We start from the raw sequence: 17,735 nt of genomic DNA on the forward strand, positions 1-17,735 counted from the left end.
TTTTGAGTAGAGAGCTCTGTTGAGTCTCCTCAGCGACCTTTGGCACCAACGTGGCATTCAAGTGGCCTGCATCTGCGTCCGTGGGGGTACCTCAATCCAACCGACGCGTCCTCGAGGGAGTTTTGGGGGTTTGAGAGGTGGCGCTCTGGATGTGAGGGAGGTCGATGCACTGCTGACGGTGTGGGAAAAGGAGGCGTTTGTGCCTGTGTGCCCCAAGAACGCGGCTGGAAAGCGCCGTGGGGATAGATGGAGAGGTGGTGCACGGCTGGGTACGAAATCTGCACATGAAGCTGCTCAGCATTTGAGGCGCTCAGAACAACCGCCTTGCGTCGGCAAGCAAATTCGCCGCGAAATCCATGCCGTCTTTTCCTCTTCCTCCTTTCTCTCCCCCGCAGTTTGGTTAGCATTTGCGTTGCCGAACAACGTATGTTCTTTGTTCGTTGGCACGCGCGTATTTTTGCCCCCCTTTTTCGACGTTTCGCCTTCCCCTAGAGCTGACGGCCCTCGTGCGCCTGCGGACTCTTCCACTGTGGGACTCATCTGCTCCCATCCCACGGCTGGCTCTTCAGTGGCTCTTGCTCCGTTTTAGCTCTCCTTTCTTCTAACTTCCCCCCCCTTTGGCGGTACGCGCGTCTTTCCTGCGCTCACGCATGCCTCACTCGGCGACGGATGGGGAGACAACTTGTCGCCTTTTTTATGCATCTTTTATCAGGAAATGTGCAGCTACACGAAGGTTTTTGCCAATCAACGTTGTTGATCGGGCGCAAGTTACGGCGATAGCGCATGCTGTGTGCTACGAGTGTGACACTGAGAGATCAGCGTTTCATATGCCGTTGCCTGCGGGTATGCGGTGCATTACTGCTGAGCGTTCCTCTTCCGAGTGAAGACCTCAGCGTGGTAACCGAGAGGAGGGACGGAGGAGTCACTGTAGTGCTCAAAGGCGGGATAATGGCTTGGACTGAACGAGAAAACAAAAGTGAATAGCCTTTGCTCTGCTCGAAGGTCAGGTTCAACCAAATTCACCCATACACGGTTATTTTGCTTTCCACTTGTTCCATGCCCGCCTGCACATTTCTGCAGAGCGCCGTGGCAGTGTGTTGCCTGCTGAGTCGCTGATGCGCTGCAATGCGCTTCAAGACGAATTTTCTTGACCGATGCCCCGCTGAATTGCTGCATGTACACACCAGGCCGCGCCGTGTGGCGGGTCAGTCGGAGTAGCGTGGCCCGGCGGCGAGTGTGAAGCCGTGCGCTTTCGGTGGTACCGATCTCTGTCTCTAAGTTGCTCTGCCAACGGGCCAGTGCATGTACCGCGCTGTTCACTTGTTCCTTCTCGTCTTCTCTGAAACCCCTCTTGGACCCCTCCACACGCACACGCCACCCAGCGCCGTTGTACATTGACATCTTCCACTCATCTTGGGCGTTCAAGACAGGGAAGAGTCTCTCTTGTTGTGTCTTGCTTCCTCGCCCCTCTGACCCTCTTCTAACCCCTCGGCCCCCTCTTTTTTTTTTCTCACTCTCTCACACACCGCATGCGTGTGTCACCTCGACAGGTGGTTCGTGTTTGGCACTTACTTCTCGCGACCCCATCCACTCTTCGTCATTTTTCTTCTGCTTGCCTCCACCATGGAGGCTATGGTGTGGTCCCCCGATGTGGTCGAAGATCTTCTCTTCCGGCAGTTTATCAAGGATGAGGACATCTCTCGCCAACTCCCCCCTGCTCCACAGGTGTCCAGCGAAAACTTTCTCGAGAAGTACGACCAGGCAACGAAGATTCTTTTTTCGTACGTGCGCAATGGCCCTGTGTCGGCGCTCGCCTCGCAGAATGTGAACACAGCGGCTATCGGCAAGCACGGCGGTGGCACCCCGCTTAAAGGCTTCGTAGGACGCACCCCGGCAACGAAGCCGGCTCCACCAGAGTCTTCACGGTCGTTTGCTCGCACGGCAACACCGACGCCAGCCCCCACTAGCCGCGCACCATCTGTGCAGAAAGCGAACACCAGCCCTCCCCCACCGACCAAAAAGCGGCAACGTGTGGAGTGGCCGACGGACGTGCCTACGAACCAGATGCTGAAGAGCAACAGCCGCTCCAAAGTAGCGCACCTGACAGCGAAGCGCGTGGCGGCGCAGCAGGGCGTCGACCCCGACCTCATCTTTACCCAGAACTTTGGTGACCTTCCCCTCAGCGTCATATTTGCGCCGTACCCAAAGGCGCTTAAATCCGTTTCGGCCGTGCGCAACGCTAGCGGAGACTGGCGCACGGACGCCTTTACTGTTGAAGAGGAGGCCGCCTACAAGAATGACTTGGGCTATGTGCACTGCGGGCCTAGCCAGTGTGCGCATGACAAGTGGCTTCCTTCTTAGTTGTGAGTATGGCCGTACAACGGAGTCAGCGAAGAAGGCAAAGTGACCCTGGGTCCCATGTATGCGAATGTGTGAGCAAGCGAGGGGAGAAGTGGAACCTCGATGAACGCTGTCGTGGTGCGGCATATCCCTACACGAGAGATGTCTGCCATGACGCACACGCGCTCCTTGGCCAGCCACACGGTATCATCATCGTAGCACCATCTCTGGTGCTGTCAACAGAACATTACATGTTGCGCAATCTTGTTTGAAGTATCACGCAGGTGATGTGTTGGCGCGTCATCTTTGTCTCCTTATTTGATTTTTGGTGAATAGAAGGGAAGCATCATGTAAGCGCAGTTGCGGCTTGCTTTTTGTCCCTTGGGGCTGCCGCACGACTCATTGGCACGCCCTCCTTCCTTACCGATTCCACTTGTTGCCCTTTGCGTGCGTTTCCTCTTTTTTTTGTGTGTGCGTTTCAGCTTTGGTTCTCTCTCATTTTCTCTTTAGAACGTTAGACTGTGTGTTTATCTTCACTGTCCTGATTGCCTCATACTCTCTCTTTTCCTTGTTCTCTTTCCCTCTCACCTGTGTGATAGTGTCCCCAGTCTGTCGTGGAGGCATGCAGATGCGTACTTTCCTCCATCGACAGCAGAATGCGCTGGGTGTGCTCTAGAAGAGCACACCGAGAAAACCACCAGTAACCAAAGTACTGAATCCAACATTATGTACATCACAGCTGTTCTCCCTTTTCCCCTTCCTTCTTCGAGTGCTTCGAGCATGACGGGAGGCGGATATCGGCTGATATTCTGCATGGGCGCCATAGACGGAAGCGCCATCATTTGGATAGGCAGGCGGCGGCACACCGTCATTTCTCCCAACATCATGCGCATTTTATTCTGTTTCGTCTTTCGCCGCCTCTTTCCGCCACACCTCGTTTCACGAGATCCTCTGATTACGCACAATAACCCTGCGCCGCGTGGGATTACTCCGTCGGGGACATGCTACTACCTCCATATGCCCCTTCACAAAGACAAGCGATGAGCTCTTTGGGAGTAGGCACACGCCTATGCACGAGGCCCTCCCGCTTGACACATTGACGCCTGTCAGAGGCGCGCAGATTCAGTCTAAGGCGGACTGCCCCTGCCGCCCCAGGCTCATGGCAGCACCCCCCCACACCTGTCGTGGCATATGCGGGCAGGCCATCCAGGCAAGCACCCCCTCCCCCTCGTTCGCCAGGCAGCAGCGCCGCTCTGAAGTAGGCCCCCGGATCTGTAGGTGCGGGCACCGTGCGTATGCCCGCCCAAGCGCTGCTGGCACGGTGTGTCGCGCCCAGGCATGGCACGCAGAGGTGAGAGGAGCAGGCGCGAAGAGGTCCGTGCCACTGAGCCCCGGAGTGCATGTGCGCGACACGCGCGGCGCCTCCTAGGTCCGACCGGGTGCGCTGATGTGGCACAGACGCTGCCTGCATGACGAGAGCGCCCCGAAGCCCGCGGCCGCGTCCGCCGAGCGCCGACGTGGGCCGCCTCCACGCCGCGTTACGGCCTACGGGCGGGTGAGTGCAGGGGGTTGGAGGGGCACCGAGGACCCTGGCCGGCGGCTGGCCGACCTCCTCCCCGAGCTCATGCGGCACGCACCGGGGCACCCCCCCCCTCCCCCCCGCTCTACCCGCACGCCGGGCGCCGCCGCCGCCGAGCAAAAGGGCCCTGAAGGGGCGGGGAAGGGCTGGAAGAGCCCGCTGGTCGCATGGCCCGATTCGACGGCAGGACGGTGCGTGCTGGACGACCAGGATTTAGCTGCAGTGCAGCCGAGGTCGGTGAGCTGTGGGTGGTATGCATGGATCTGCTGACTGGTTCGTTGTACAGTGGTGTGCTGCGGAGAAAAAATAGAACTTTTTGCATCCTCGCTGCGATTTGCACGACAAGTGAGCGTAGGCGGTGGAAGAGCCGCAGAAGTGTTCGCATTCGTCAAATATCGATCGAGTGGTGGACGAAGCGCGTAGCGGCTTGTGCTTGTGTGCCTTTGGTGTGCGCGTCATCGTGGAGCCCCAGTGAGAGGCAGGCTCTCTGTTGTATGTTATCTAGAATGTCTACTTTGCTCGTTACACTTTCTTTCCCTCTTACCCAATAAACTTTGCTTTTTTTTTTTCAGCTTCGCTTGGTGGCCTTGAAGTCTTCTGCGTACGGAATCGAGGCACGCCTGTCTGGCTGTGTCTATTCCTCACTTTTCGTTGATTCATGCGTCGCAGCGATGCGGGAGAGGGGAGTGCTCGCGTGTCGCTTTCATGAGGTGACTAACTGACACACACGAAGACTGTCTGCTGCAGGCTAGTGTCGATCTTCGCGGCGCTAAGAGAGAGAGAGAGCGAGGCGGGTAGAGACCGTTTGCACGGTGTGTGTGTGCGCTCCTCCTCGTTACGATTCTTCCCTTTCCTTTCTCGTCTTTCATCCAGTTTTGCTGGCGTATTGCGTTTCTCTTGGGATGCGATACCCGCCCAACGCGCAGGTGTGGGTCAAGTGCGACGACGGCGTTTGGTGGCCCGGCGCGGTGAGAGAGACGGACGCGGGGATGCAGGCCTTTCTTTGCGCCGGTGAAGACTGCTGCGTAGAGTTGTATCACAGCCCAGGGGAGCTTTATCCTCTTACTTCTGCTGACAAGGCACACGTACGCCCGTTGCACGCCGAACCACACACCCGCACCCCCGAAGAGAATGCGTGGTTTGCTAACGAGACAGTGGCGGAGGCGGCGTCCAAGGCCCTGAGCGACTATCATCGTGGCCGTCTCCCGAGTTTGCCTCCTGCCAACCCACCTGCGGTGCCTACTCCGATAACTGAGCGAGAAAAGACACGCGATGCGCTGCCGTTCACGGCTGCCGAGTTGCGTAACGTTGAGTCACTGCTGAACGCGGTGCGCGGGTCAACAGCAACGCGCCTCCGACAGGAGTTGCGGCAGGTTCGAGTCTCTGTAGCGGCAAACGGCTTGCGCAAGGAAGAGGCCCCGAAGCGGCAGGGCCGAAAACGACAACGGCCCGCGGCGCCTCCAACCTTTCCGGCGCCACCTGCAGCTACGCACCGTAGCGCACTGGCGGCGGCTTCTCTTCCAGCGACTGAAGAGGCTTCAATGCGCCCTAGGCGTAACCCCAGCGGTGGGCTGTATGCTCGCTCGGTAACGCTGCCCGCTGCGCATAGTGTATCGGAGCCCGCCCCGGGCAGCTGCTTCTCGCCTTTGCCGACCGGTGTCCGCGAGGGGCATGCGACGAGCGACGGGAAGGAAGACGTCATACCATTTGTTCAGGCTTCAAGGCGTCACGTGCTCAAAGTGCTCCGCCACGAAGTCTTCGAGAATCCATCAAGGTTTGTGTTGTCCCCCGTGTACCGCTTCGTGGACATTGTCGGGGCGGTGGCGGTCGAAAACAGCAATCTAACCACGACGCTGTCCGCTCCTCACGCGCTGCGTGAGGGACCGGTGGAAGGCCTCTCGCCGCAGCTGCGCGTGCTTCTCGTGCCTTTGACAGAGCGCTATGAGCATACTACAGGGTGGATGGTGCCAATAAAGATGGAGGGGTCGGAGCTTGCCATGTCGCTCTACGTTAACGATAGACCCGTCTCTCTTCCACCAAACTGGCAGCTTTCCCCCTCCAAGGAGGCAGCCGCCGTTAAGACCGCAATCACGGTGGATATCACGTCCCTTGTGCTCTCGATTGAGCGGGAACTCTTCTCCCTACAGGTGATCTTCTCCGGCGATGTGACCGAGATGGAGATGTGGCGCGGCGTCATCGCTTGTGTGCTTGTGGAGGAAGTGGGATTGACCAACCTCGGTGAGCACATCGTATCCACGTATCGAAAGCCTAGAGCTCCTGTCATCCGACGATCGCCGTTGTCATCTTGCGGCGAGCGCGGCGCCGTGGCGATCACGGAGGCGTCAGTGAAGATTCAGTGTCCCATCACCACGCTCACGATGGAGATGCCTGTGCGGAGCATTTACTGCGAGCACCTGCAGTGCATGGAACTGACGGCGGTGCTCATGCAATGTGCTCGTCAAAACGTGTGGAACTGTCCACTATGCGGGGCTGCCATGAAACCAGAGGACATCATCGTCAACTACCGCCTCAGGGACTGGATCGCTTCGTATTCGCAGCAGGGAGTGGCCCAGGTTGAATATGTGGTGGAGACAGAGCTTGGTAGCCCCCTCAAGATTGTGTACAAGGCTGTGAGGCCAGAGCAACATTCCACAATCGAGGTCGTGGATGATGAAGGGGAGTAATGGTGACTGCCTCGGGAGGGCGCACACGCGTGCACAAGGTCAAGCAGCCATCGACGAGCGCGCGGGAGTGATAGGCCTTGTTCAACAACGTCGCTCCTTTACGCACGCAGATGTGTTGCTTCTTTGTCTGCTCAGCTCCCTTTTAAATCCACGCAGTCGCGTTGGCTGGAGTTTTCAAAGACGACGCCCCCCCCAAAACTCCGAACACAAATAGACCCGCGTCACTCAGCTACGACGAAATCGACAATGGACAAACTTGCGAACGTGTTAGCTGTGCAGAAGCCCAGCTGGGCTGCAAAAAGTGAGAGGTGTTTTCAGGGAGGCAGGCAGGCGGAGAGGCACTGAGAGTAGTGTCCTGTCTCTGCTTCCCCTTTACCGACAGATGCGTGGAGCTGACTTCATCCATTCCCGCCAACGCAGCCTGTCGAAGGGGTGGCGACAGCGTATGATAAGTGTACCGCGAGCATGTGGGTGTCTGCTCGCTCCCTCCCATGCTCGTGCTGCATCTTTGTCAACGTCCTCTGCACGACCCCCTCTCTGCGTCCCACTCACGTTCATCTCACATACTTATCGCTGTGCATCTCTCTGTTTTCTTTTCTACGTTCTCACCGTTGAGCTCAACTCCAAATCTGCTGCTGTTGTGCTCGTACGCACACGCTCTTTCTTCGGCCCTACCCACAGTAAAACGCACTTCACTCACCTTATCACCTCACCTTCATAATGTCCCTCCACAGCATCCTTTTCTCCTCCGAGCACGTGACCGAGGGACACCCGGACAAACTGTGTGACCAGGTGTCTGATGCCGTGCTCGACGCGTGCCTCGCCAGCGACCCGTTCTCGAAGGTCGCGTGCGAGTCCTGCGCAAAGACCGGCATGGTGATGGTGTTCGGCGAGATCACGTCGAAGGCCGTTCTGGACTATCAAAAGATCGTCCGCGATACGATTAAGGACATCGGCTTCGATTCGGCAGAGAAGGGTCTGGACTACGAGTCGTGCAACGTGCTGATTGCGATTGAGCAGCAGTCGCCGGACATCTGCCAGGGGCTGGGCAACTTCGATAGCGAGGATCTCGGCGCCGGTGACCAGGGCATGGTGTTCGGTTACGCGACAGACGAGACGGAGACGCTGATGCCGCTGACGTACGAGCTGGCCCGTGGCCTTGCAAAGAAGTACAGCGAGCTGCGCCGCGACGGCAGCCTAGAGTGGGCCCGCCCGGATGCGAAGACGCAGGTGACGGTGGAGTACGACTACGACACGCGCGAGGGCAAGCAGGTGCTGACGCCGAAGCGCGTGGCCGTGGTGCTGATCTCTGCGCAGCACGTCGAGCACGTGACGAACGAGAAGATCAGCATAGACCTGATGGAGAAGGTGATCAAGGCTGTGATCCCCGCGAACATGCTAGACGCGGAGACGAAGTACTGGCTGAACCCCTCTGGCCGCTTCGTGCGCGGCGGGCCGCATGGCGACGCAGGTCTCACTGGCCGTAAGATCATCGTAGATACGTACGGCGGCTGGGGAGCGCACGGCGGTGGCGCCTTCTCCGGCAAAGATCCCTCAAAGGTGGATCGCTCTGCCGCGTACGCCGCACGCTGGATCGCGAAGTCGATCGTTGCGGGTGGGCTGGCGCGCCGCTGTCTTGTGCAGCTCGCGTACGCCATCAGTGTAGCGGAACCGCTCAGCATGCACGTGGAGACGTACGGCACTGGCAAGTACGATGACGCGAGGATTCTGGAGATTGTGAAGAAGAACTTCAAGCTGCGCCCGTACGACATCATCCAGGAACTGAGCCTGCGTCGCCCTATCTACTACGATACGTCCCGATTCGGCCACTTCGGTCGCAGGGACGAGTCAGGCAAGGGCGGGTTCACCTGGGAGGTGCCGAAGAAGATCGTCGAGTAAGCGAAGGATTTTCTCGGTCACATTTTTGTACAGTGTACTGAGCGCGGCGCCCCCACTCTCCCTCCCGCTGGGCGGATCGATTCCTTCCTCATCGACTGAAAAGGCGTGTTTCTACCTAAGGAAGCTTGCGTTCTGACTCAGGGCAGCGCTGTAGGAAGCTGCTGCCCCAGGCCCCCCTTCCGTCTTCTTTTTTCCCCCTCTCTTTCGTCCATTCTCTCTCTGTGCGTTTTTGTGCGCTGATCATGTTGGGTAACAGACATGTGATGCACTTTCGTTTTCTCTTTGCCTTTTGGTTTTAAATATATATATTTTTTCGTTCAGTCTCGGCGTGTCTGCTTGTTCGCGCCTTTTTCCAGTTTTTGCCTCTCTCCCCCTTTCGGATGTCTCTCAGATAGCCCGAGCGCAGACGTGGCCCTCCTACACGCCGCGTTACAGCCTACGGACGGGGGGCGGGGGTGAGTGCATGAGCTCCGAGGACCCTGGCCGGCGACTGGCCGACCTCCTCCCCGAGCTCATGCGGCACGCACCGGGGCCACCTCCCCCCTCCCCCTCCGCTCTACCCGCACGCCGGGCGCCGCCGCCGCCGAGCAAAAGGGCCCTGAAGGGGCGGGGAAGGGCTGGAAGAGCCCGCTGGTCGCATGGCCCGATTCGACGGCAGGACGGTGCGTGCTGGACGACCAGGATTTAGCTGCAGTGCAGCCGAGGCCGGTGGGCTGTGGGTGGTATGCATGGAGCTGCTGACTGGTTCGTTGTATAATGACAACTAAAGGAAGAAAGTAATCTATTTTTTTTTTTTTGTTTTGACGGTACCTACCGAAGCTTTATGATGCTGACCACTGTCGTGCTGAGTGAGAGAAGCGCAGTTGATGGGAGGGGGGTGTTGCCGCCCAGATTGCACGTCTTGAACAGGCCCTCGTCTACACGTGACTTTTCCGGTTTTGTGTGCTGAGATGTGGATGATCGTTAAGAGGTTGCACTCAAAAGCGCGGCAATCTTGGGGCGTCCGAGTTGGTTGTATTACCTCAACTTTTTCTTGAATGGCATGCACAACTGTGTTAATGCCAATGGCAAATGCGAGCAAAAACGAAAAGCTGAAGGGAGGTTGTGTAGTGTCGTTTCACGCCTCGCTGTGGTTACTCGTGGTCATATTTCCTGTTGGGCTGAAGCGTCACGGGAATCACGCAGTGCTGTGTGGCGGCCAGCGCGTAGGGGATGACGAGTTAATGGGGTGGAGCTCCTGGACTCGGCGCTTCGGCGTTACTTCCTGCTATGATAAAGTCGTCTCGCCCTTTTTAGTGAAAATGTACCCCGTCTTTTCCTGCATTCCGTAACGCCTCTTCCTTTTGGGTTTTGCACGTTGTGCTTCGCTAGCGCAGTGTGACACTTTGTTTCCCAAGGTGTTGTTGCTGGCGTCCTTTGCCCCGCATCTTCCCGCTCGCTCAGAGCGCACTAGCTGCACCAGGGCCAGCCATGAAAACAGTACGTCTTCTTCTCCAGTCCGACCGGCGCACGCGTCACCACATGATGATCGACGGTGAGATCAACCCTAGAGAGTGGTTCAACTGGCACCCAAAGGAGTACCAGCCATGGTACTTTGATCGTCATAAATTCCTCTACGAGCAGGGCCAGTACGCCGCCTATCACCACCTGCTGTGCCATCAGGCCTATCTAAAAGATATGGAGCATCTCACTCGCTATCCCGAGCCGCGCACAGTCATTATCGACTGCCGTATGTCACCAGCAAAAATGCACCGCTGGGTGCCGCATAGCATGTGGCTGCCGCGCGATGAGGTCGAGTACGCCTTGCAGCTCACCAACGACGAGTTCCAAGAAATGTACGGCTTCCCAAAGCCAGCCAAGGACGACGACGTCATATTGATCTCGCACAACGGGCTGGCATCCGAGCAGGCTGGCTGGGAGTGGCGCAAGCAGTACTACCAACACGTGTACAACTACCGCGGCGGCACGAATGAGCTCTTCGGGGAGGACTACCAGGATTTTGTGCTCAAGGACCGACTGGATCCGTGGAAGGGGCCGTACCCGCAAAAGAGCATCTTTGTGGATAAGTGGAGTAAGCGCAAGGTGCTCACTCGCACTGGTCCGTTTGACCGCGAGTACGAGATGCAGGATTTTGCGCTCCCAGACTTGGAACTAGAGAAACCGCGGCACTCCGATGATGGGCCACGTCAGAACATGCCGTATGGTCTGCAGTAGTACCAGACATAGTTCGATGCTTCACCAGTTGAGCGATTCATGGTTGCCTGACGAGCGCTTGAGTTAGCTCTTCAGGCAGCCGTTTCCAGGATTGCCCTGTCCTCTCTTTCTGTGCCCTGCTGTTGTTTATCAGTGAAACAGCGACGTCTTCCCACGCACCACCACGTCGTCGTCTTTCCTAAGTTCGGGCCATGACACTCCGCCTGCCTTACCTTCGGTCTGTGCGAGCGGAATTTTATCTCCACTTCTTTTGTTCTGCGCAGCACACCATTGTACAACAAGCCAGTCAGCAGATCCATGCATACCACCCACAGCTCACCGACCTCGGCTGCACTGCAGCTAAATCCTGGTCGTCCAGCACGCACCGTCCTGCCGTCGAATCGGGCCATGCGACCAGCGGGCTCTTCCAGCCCTTCCCCGCCCCTTCAGGGCCCTTTTGCTCGGCGGCGGCGGCGCCCGGCGTGCGGGTAGAGCGGGGGGGAGGGGGGGGTGCCCCGGTGCGTGCCGCATGAGCTCGGGGAGGAGGTCGGCCAGCCGCCGGCCAGGGTCCTCGGTGCCCCTCCAACCCCCTGCACTCACCCGCCCGTAGGCCGTAACGCGGCGTGGAGGCGGCCCACGTCGGCGCTCGGCGGACGCGGCCGCGGGCTTCGGGGCGCTCTCGTCATGCAGGCAGCGTCTGTGCCACATCAGCGCACCCGGTCGGACCTAGGAGGCGCCGCGCGTGTCGCGCACATGCACTCCGGGGCTCAGTGGCACGGACCTCTTCGCGCCTGCTCCTCTCACCTCTGCGTGCCATGCCTGGGCGCGACACACCGTGCCAGCTGTGCTTGGCCGGGCATACGCACGGTGCCCGCACCTACAGATCCGGGGGCCTACTTCAGAGCGGCGCTGCTGCCTGGCGAACGAGGGGGAGGGGGTGCTTGCCTGGATGGCCTGCCCGCATATGCCACGACAGGTGTGGGGGGGTGCTGCCATGAGCCTGGGGCGGCAGGGGCAGTCCGCCTTAGACTGAATCTGCGCGCCTCTGAGAGGCGTGCGTGTGGGTGTGGAATCCTCCACGCGATTTGCAGTGTGCCGATCCGAGCGTGATCATGGCCGCACGTCCCTTCTGCGCAGCGCCAGCCACGCCATGTCCGCCGGCACCAAGAGTCGGCAGCCACACACACCCGAGCCCAGGCTGCAGGCTGCTGGGCGTCCTCAGAGTGTGTGTGTGTGTGCGGGTACGACACTCGGATACCAGGGTGAGGTGCTCGGCGTCATCGGGGGGTTGCCTTGTACATGTCAAAGCGTGGGTTTCTTTGACTTTGTCGCAGCTCTGCGCCTCTCTATTTTGGGGGAGGGAGGGGGCAGGAGGAGTTTGCAACAGTGAGTGCATCTTGTTGTGCCTCCTCTGACTGTTTGTGCCAGTGACTGTGCACACAAGAATGCGCCGCAGGGATTGGGTGGATTCTCGCATAGCTTCTCTGTGTGCAAGTCTCTGTAAATGCCCTGCTTCAACACTAACAGATCACTTACTGACTCCTCCAACTATCGCACATCATGCACGTGGGAGTTTTTGCGGAATTCTGAGTGTGTCCCTTCACATTGTTGTTCGCTTTCTTGTGTGGGCGTTGATTCACGCTGTACTCTTCGTTTTTTCTTTCCGGTTCACTTGCGTGGCGGTACATGTCGCGTTGACTTCACCGACAACTACATAATTAAGGGAGGAGAATAAGCACATTGCTCTTACCTTAGTGACTAGCGGGTACAAAGAGGAGAGCTGCGGCTTTCGCGCACTGTACATCTCTCATGCAGGCGCTGTTGGCACGCCGGGCTCCTGTGTTGCTTTGGTCCTCCGTGTTCTCGCATACCATCTGTGATGGTGCATGCTTTGTGCATGGTAGCGGGAGTGTAGAGAAGCGTCCCAGTCGGCGCCGCTATGCCGCCTTCAACACGAGCGGACGCTGTGGGGAGGCAAAGGAGCTGGTGCACGCGATGAAGAAGATGTCAGCACAGGACGCGAAGGCACTCTATGATGCTCTGCATCCACGTGTCAGGCTGGACATTATGCGACTGCTCTCTGAAAAGCGAAGAAAGCGACAGAGCGACCGGGTCACGTCTAAGCTGACAAAGTACTACAGCGTTCCGTTCGAGAAGAACTACTTCTTTCGCGAAGAGGATGTGGAGGAGATGAGTACGCTGGGCAAAGGCCCAGGTGGGCAGGCGACGAACAGGCGAATGCAGACCGCTATCGTGAAACACGTACCCTCTGGCCTCATCGTGAAGTTCAGCCGCTTTCCTTCGCTGTGGCTGAATCGCCGAGCTGCTCGTGAGCTTCTCAGCCTGCGACTGGAGGAGCATCTCCTGGGACCGACCTCACAGCTAGGCAAAATCCGCGTGGCGCGGGAACGGCGCCGGCGGCGGCAGCAGCGGACGTTGAAGTACCTGAGCGAAAAGGGAGCCCGACTGCAGACGAAGGACACGCGGCGTTGCCACTGGCTGGCCTTTCTTACAGGTGAGTCTCCACTACCGACCGCGGCTGTCTCTCAGATGGCGCTGGAGGAGGATGCCGCGGCGGTACCAGTGACGACGGCAGTGCTCTTCGGTCCAGAGTGCAACACGTGGTGGCCCAAGTTGAGAGCTGCCTCCCAGAGTACTGCAGCTGCGGCTCCCGACAGCACTGGTGATGGCGGTGTGCCGCTCTTTTTGCAGTATCTCTTCCCTGTCGCTTACGCTGATAGCAGCCCCGCGGAGCGGGAGGAAATGGCGGCATGCAAGTCGAGCAAGGCGGTGCGCACGAACGTGAGACGAGCGCTGTCGTGCTTTTGTGAGCTCTTCGGTCTTCGCTTGCGTCGTATTGCGACATCGGCGCCGATCGAAGCATCACGAGTGGTCCTCGAGAGAGACGGGCTGAACTGGGTGGAACGCAAATCACGCTTGACAAAGAACGGCTCCATGACTCCGTTGGCTCGCGCGTGTTGGCCACGCGTGTATATGAGTGTTCGCGAGCTCGGCATGTCACCAGAGGCACGTGCGATTGTCGTCTTTTTCAAGAAGGAGGTGCGGACTGCCTTAGGGTCAGCATCAGGGGCGTGGGCAGTGGAGGCGTTGCAGTGTCTTACCGAGGCAGTCCGGCGAAGCAAGTCGGCAGTGGCCGTACAGCTGTCCAGCGGAACTTCATCTCCGACAAGGAGGGGGGAGTAGTTCACTTCTTTCTTTCTTCCTCGTTCAGTGTTACCCCTCTTTCATAGAGATCGTTGTGATAAGGTGCAGCATACCCACTGACGACGTGTGGGGGTTGTGCACGGCGCTTTCTCCATGCGGGCGAGCTATGTGAGCCCTTCGTCAGAGACACCCCCCGGTGTTGAATCGCAGATAAACAAACTCCTAGCACGCGCTCCGCCAATTGCACTTTTTCCCATACTTTTTTCCTCTTCTGCTGTAGTCCAACCCACTGGCGACGGTGCTACGCGATACACTCCTCCTTTTTACATTCGGGTACGTATCGACAAGGCTGTGGTGGCGCTGCGCAATGGCGGAAAAGAGTGATCTCTGAAGTAAACTGCTGTGAGGGTCAGTGTGAATCTCTTTCGAGGTTACATTAACTGCCCCCCTTTTTCTCTCCGTGAAAGGTGATTTGTGGAGTCGTACTCATGGCTGATGTAACGTGTCTGCCTTAATCCGCACGCAGATCACGTTCCCTTTCGCTTCTCCGCGTGCTCACTGCCTGCATGCAGCTGAGAGGCCGGGCTCGGATGCCACGGAAAGTGCTGCTCACTGACGTGAAGTTTGGCTCTACCTGAGACACATGCGTGCCCTCACCTCCACGTTTATCTGCCCTGTTCTTCTTTGCTTGTTCTTGTCGCGTCTTCTACCCACATTTCTTTCTCTGCGCACCACTCTGCGGTAAAATACCAACACACATGTATACAGATGCACAGCTTGAGTCAATCATTTCTCTGGTCATACATTTCCTAGAAAGAGCGTGAACTGTGTTCACCAGTCAGCAGTGCACCCCTTTCACACCCGCACGTACACTCGGATCATCTCTGTTCGCGCGGTGGTGCCTCTGTTTCTTGCATTCCCCCCTCCCCTGCGTGTGTGCGTGTGTGTTGTGTGTTTCCACCATCCGCCGCTCTCCACCTCTCAGCAGTTTTCTATGTACTGTAGCGTCGTTTGCATTCTATTTTCTTTTCCTAATCTTTTTGCTCAGTCATTCAGGTGTTATTGGCATTCGCTGCTGCTACTCCCTCTGTTCTTGTCTGCTTCTATACAATGGCTGCGTTTAGTCGTCTTCTCGGTGTTCAGCTGCCGTATGTGGTAGAGGTGGTCATTTTCCTGACCCTCGCCTACGCCACAGCGCACGCGTTCACCAGCATTATGTTTGCGCGCATCCACAAGTTCAAGATGGCTGGCCCGCTGACGGCGACCCCGTTTCTCGGCGGGGTTGTTACCATGATCAAGGATCCCTACAGCTTCTGGGAGCGTCAGCGGCAATACGACCCGCACGGCTACAGCTGGCTGGCCATCCTCACGCAATTTGTCGTCTTCGTGACACGCACGGACCTGTGCCACAAGATCTTCGCCATCAACGGCGAGGATACTCTTAGCCTCCAGCTGCACCCCAGCGGCAAGGTGATTCTCGGCGACAACAACATTGCATTCCAGAGCGGCCCAGGACACAAGGCGCTGCGCTCTAGCTTCATGAACCTTTTCACTACCAAGGCCCTTTCCCTTTACTTGCCGATCCAAGAGCACCTCATTCACGAGCATATAGGCCGCTGGGTGAAGGACTACCCGTGGGGTGGCACCCCGGAGGAGATGCGCACGCACATCCGCGAGTTGAATTGCGAGACCTCGCAGACGGTGTTCCTTGGTGAACACCTTCACAACCGCACGGAGTTCACGCACAACTACAACACCATCACCCATGGCTTTCTCTCTGCCCCAGTGTACCTGCCTGGCACCGCGCTATACAAGGCGGTACAGGCCCGAAAGCTGGCTATGGTGGAACTTCAGGCTGCGGTGCGCCGCAGCAAGGCGCGCATGGCGAAGCCGGATGCCGAGCCACACTGCCTGCTCGACTTTTGGACAGCAACGGTGATGGAGAAAGTCAAGGAGGCGGAGGATGAAGGCGAAGACGCGCCGGCGTACGCGTCCGACCACGCTATGGCAGACACCATGCTCGACTTTCTCTTCGCTTCGCAGGATGCGTCGACTGCCAGCCTGACCATGATCACGGCGACAATGGCCGACCACCCGGAGATTCTGGAGCGTGTTCGCAAGGAGCAGGATCGCCTCCGCCCCAACAACGAGCCGCTGACGTACGACTTGGTGCAGGAGATGACGTTCACGCGTCAGTGCGTGATGGAGCAGCTCCGCCTCTTCCCCCCAGCGCCGATGGTGCCCATGAAGGTCCACAGTGACTTCCAGTTGGATGCGAAGACGGTCGTGCCGAAGGGCAGTATGATCATTCCGTCGCTAGTGGCGTGCTGTCGAGAGGGCTTCACGAACCCCGATACGTACGACCCTGATCGCATGAGTGCCGAGCGCCAAGAGGACCGCAAGTTTGCGAAGCAGTTCATTCCATTCGGTGTGGGTCCGCACCGTTGCGTTGGGTACAACTACGCCATCAACCACCTCACTGTGTACCTCGCGCTCATCGCACATCACGCTGAGTGGCAGCGCATACGCACTCCTAATTCCGACAAGATTCTGTACCTGCCCACCTTGTATCCCCACGACTGCCTACTGACATGGCGCTATCGTGGAGGGATGGAGCCCAAGGTTGAGAAGGTTATGTAGACGGAGGAGGGGGGCGCCTGGGAGGGTAACACATGACATACATATTTCTTTCACTGTACCTTGCTGATGCACTTGCGCTTGAGTACATACACTCATGGAAGACCAGAAAAGACGAGAGTGCGACGTGTTTGTCGCCGCTGCGCCACTCTCCCTCCACCTCTCTCAGGTCCCACCCTCTAACAGGCGTCTGTGTCTCCGCACTGATCTCGGAAGTGAACGTAATGCACATGCCAAGAAGGTGGCAGGTAGGAGAGGAAAAGGTAGAACAAGACACCTCCCTCCCGAGAATAAATAAATGAAAAGTGGTGTAGTAACTGGTCCAAGAAAATGGAAAAGGGAAATGTGTACTGCGGATATCATCTTCTCCGAGCACCGAAGCAGAAAAGGTGGAAGAGAGGAGGATAAGCGTGCTAGAAGGTTTGCTTGTATAGGAGTAGGGAATGGTGCCAGCCGAATCCCCAAATCAAAGTGGGGGGAGGAAGAAGAGACGTTCATACGCCGTTGCCAAGCATCGGTGCCGCCGCGCATCTCTTGATTGTGCGCATTCAGGGAGTGGACCGCATCTCTCTTTTTTTCTTCGTTTCGCCTGTTCCTCTTTGTTCCCACCCCGTCTTCTCTCTCTTTTTTTTGTTTCGCTGCTCTCTTTCAGCCGTGTATTTTCTGTACCCCCCCCGAAGAATATCCGCCCTTTTTTCTTTTTCTTCTTCCCACTTCAACCAGTCTTCTTCGTTTTCCCACGTCACTTTGGCTCTCCTCCACCCACTACGTGGGTAATCTCGGCGGTTTTACTTTCTCTTTCAAGAGAAGTTTGTCCATCGTTCTTCTCTTTTTCCTTTCATATTTTTGCCCTTTCTACTGTTTCTGCCGATGCCAACCTAGGAGGCTGGCATAGTGTTTCCACGTCTTCTCTTCCCCCCTTTTCCTTTTTTTTCCGGCTTGTTGTTGCCTCTCGTAGATTTCTCTCTCTTTACCGCTGTGCTACATACACTCCACCCCGGTGCTGCTCCCCCCTTCCCCGACAACTCGCTCTATTGTTCTGAGTCCCATGGGCTGTGCACCCAGCCGAGGAAGGGAACAGCGAAGAGAGCGAGACGGGTGATTGGGCGGCAAGGGGAACGCCACGTTGACTTTAGGTCGTTCTGAATTCGATTTTATAGTATGATTTCCGGTCACTATGACAGGTAGTGTCTTCCACAGTGGAAACAAAACAAAAGAAAACACGGGAAGCAAGAGAA

The 17,735-nt window shown here is 57.5% G+C and overlaps 6 protein-coding genes across 6 annotated transcripts, besides 3 other annotated features; all 6 read left to right on the forward strand.

The window, feature by feature from the left end:
* Positions 1–1,623: 1,623 nt before the first annotated feature.
* Positions 1,624–2,361, forward strand: CPC1 (chromosomal passenger protein, putative; the record flags this gene model as incomplete). Its single annotated transcript, XM_010703066.1, has 1 exon — positions 1,624–2,361. One exon carries the CDS (start codon positions 1,624–1,626, stop codon positions 2,359–2,361), a length of 738 nt encoding a protein of 245 aa, XP_010701368.1.
* Positions 2,362–3,353: 992 nt separating this feature from the next.
* Positions 3,354–4,198: a repeat region.
* Positions 4,199–4,908: 710 nt separating this feature from the next.
* On the forward strand, positions 4,909–6,603 carry LPMP_303470 (hypothetical protein; the record flags this gene model as incomplete). The annotated part of the gene is made up of 1 exon (XM_010703067.1): positions 4,909–6,603. The coding sequence occupies one exon, from the start codon at positions 4,909–4,911 to the stop codon at positions 6,601–6,603; it is 1,695 nt and encodes a 564-aa protein (XP_010701369.1).
* Positions 6,604–7,323: 720 nt separating this feature from the next.
* On the forward strand, positions 7,324–8,502 carry METK (S-adenosylmethionine synthetase; the record flags this gene model as incomplete). The annotated part of the gene is made up of 1 exon (XM_010703068.1): positions 7,324–8,502. The coding sequence occupies one exon, from the start codon at positions 7,324–7,326 to the stop codon at positions 8,500–8,502; it is 1,179 nt and encodes a 392-aa protein (XP_010701370.1).
* Positions 8,503–8,898: 396 nt separating this feature from the next.
* Positions 8,899–9,261: a repeat region.
* Positions 9,262–9,972: 711 nt separating this feature from the next.
* Positions 9,973–10,716, forward strand: LPMP_303490 (hypothetical protein; the record flags this gene model as incomplete). Its single annotated transcript, XM_010703069.1, has 1 exon — positions 9,973–10,716. The coding sequence occupies one exon, from the start codon at positions 9,973–9,975 to the stop codon at positions 10,714–10,716; it is 744 nt and encodes a 247-aa protein (XP_010701371.1).
* Positions 10,717–10,993: 277 nt separating this feature from the next.
* Positions 10,994–11,916: a repeat region.
* Positions 11,917–12,504: 588 nt separating this feature from the next.
* Positions 12,505–13,899, forward strand: LPMP_303500 (hypothetical protein; the record flags this gene model as incomplete). Its single annotated transcript, XM_010703070.1, has 1 exon — positions 12,505–13,899. The coding sequence occupies one exon, from the start codon at positions 12,505–12,507 to the stop codon at positions 13,897–13,899; it is 1,395 nt and encodes a 464-aa protein (XP_010701372.1).
* Positions 13,900–14,970: 1,071 nt separating this feature from the next.
* Positions 14,971–16,500, forward strand: LPMP_303510 (cytochrome p450-like protein; the record flags this gene model as incomplete). The annotated part of the gene is made up of 1 exon (XM_010703071.1): positions 14,971–16,500. One exon carries the CDS (start codon positions 14,971–14,973, stop codon positions 16,498–16,500), a length of 1,530 nt encoding a protein of 509 aa, XP_010701373.1.
* Between the last annotated feature and the right edge of the window lie 1,235 nt (positions 16,501–17,735).

This window comes from Leishmania panamensis (assembly GCF_000755165.1).
Source record: "Leishmania panamensis strain MHOM/PA/94/PSC-1 chromosome 30 sequence".
Classification (NCBI taxonomy): Eukaryota; Euglenozoa; class Kinetoplastea; order Trypanosomatida; family Trypanosomatidae; genus Leishmania; species Leishmania panamensis.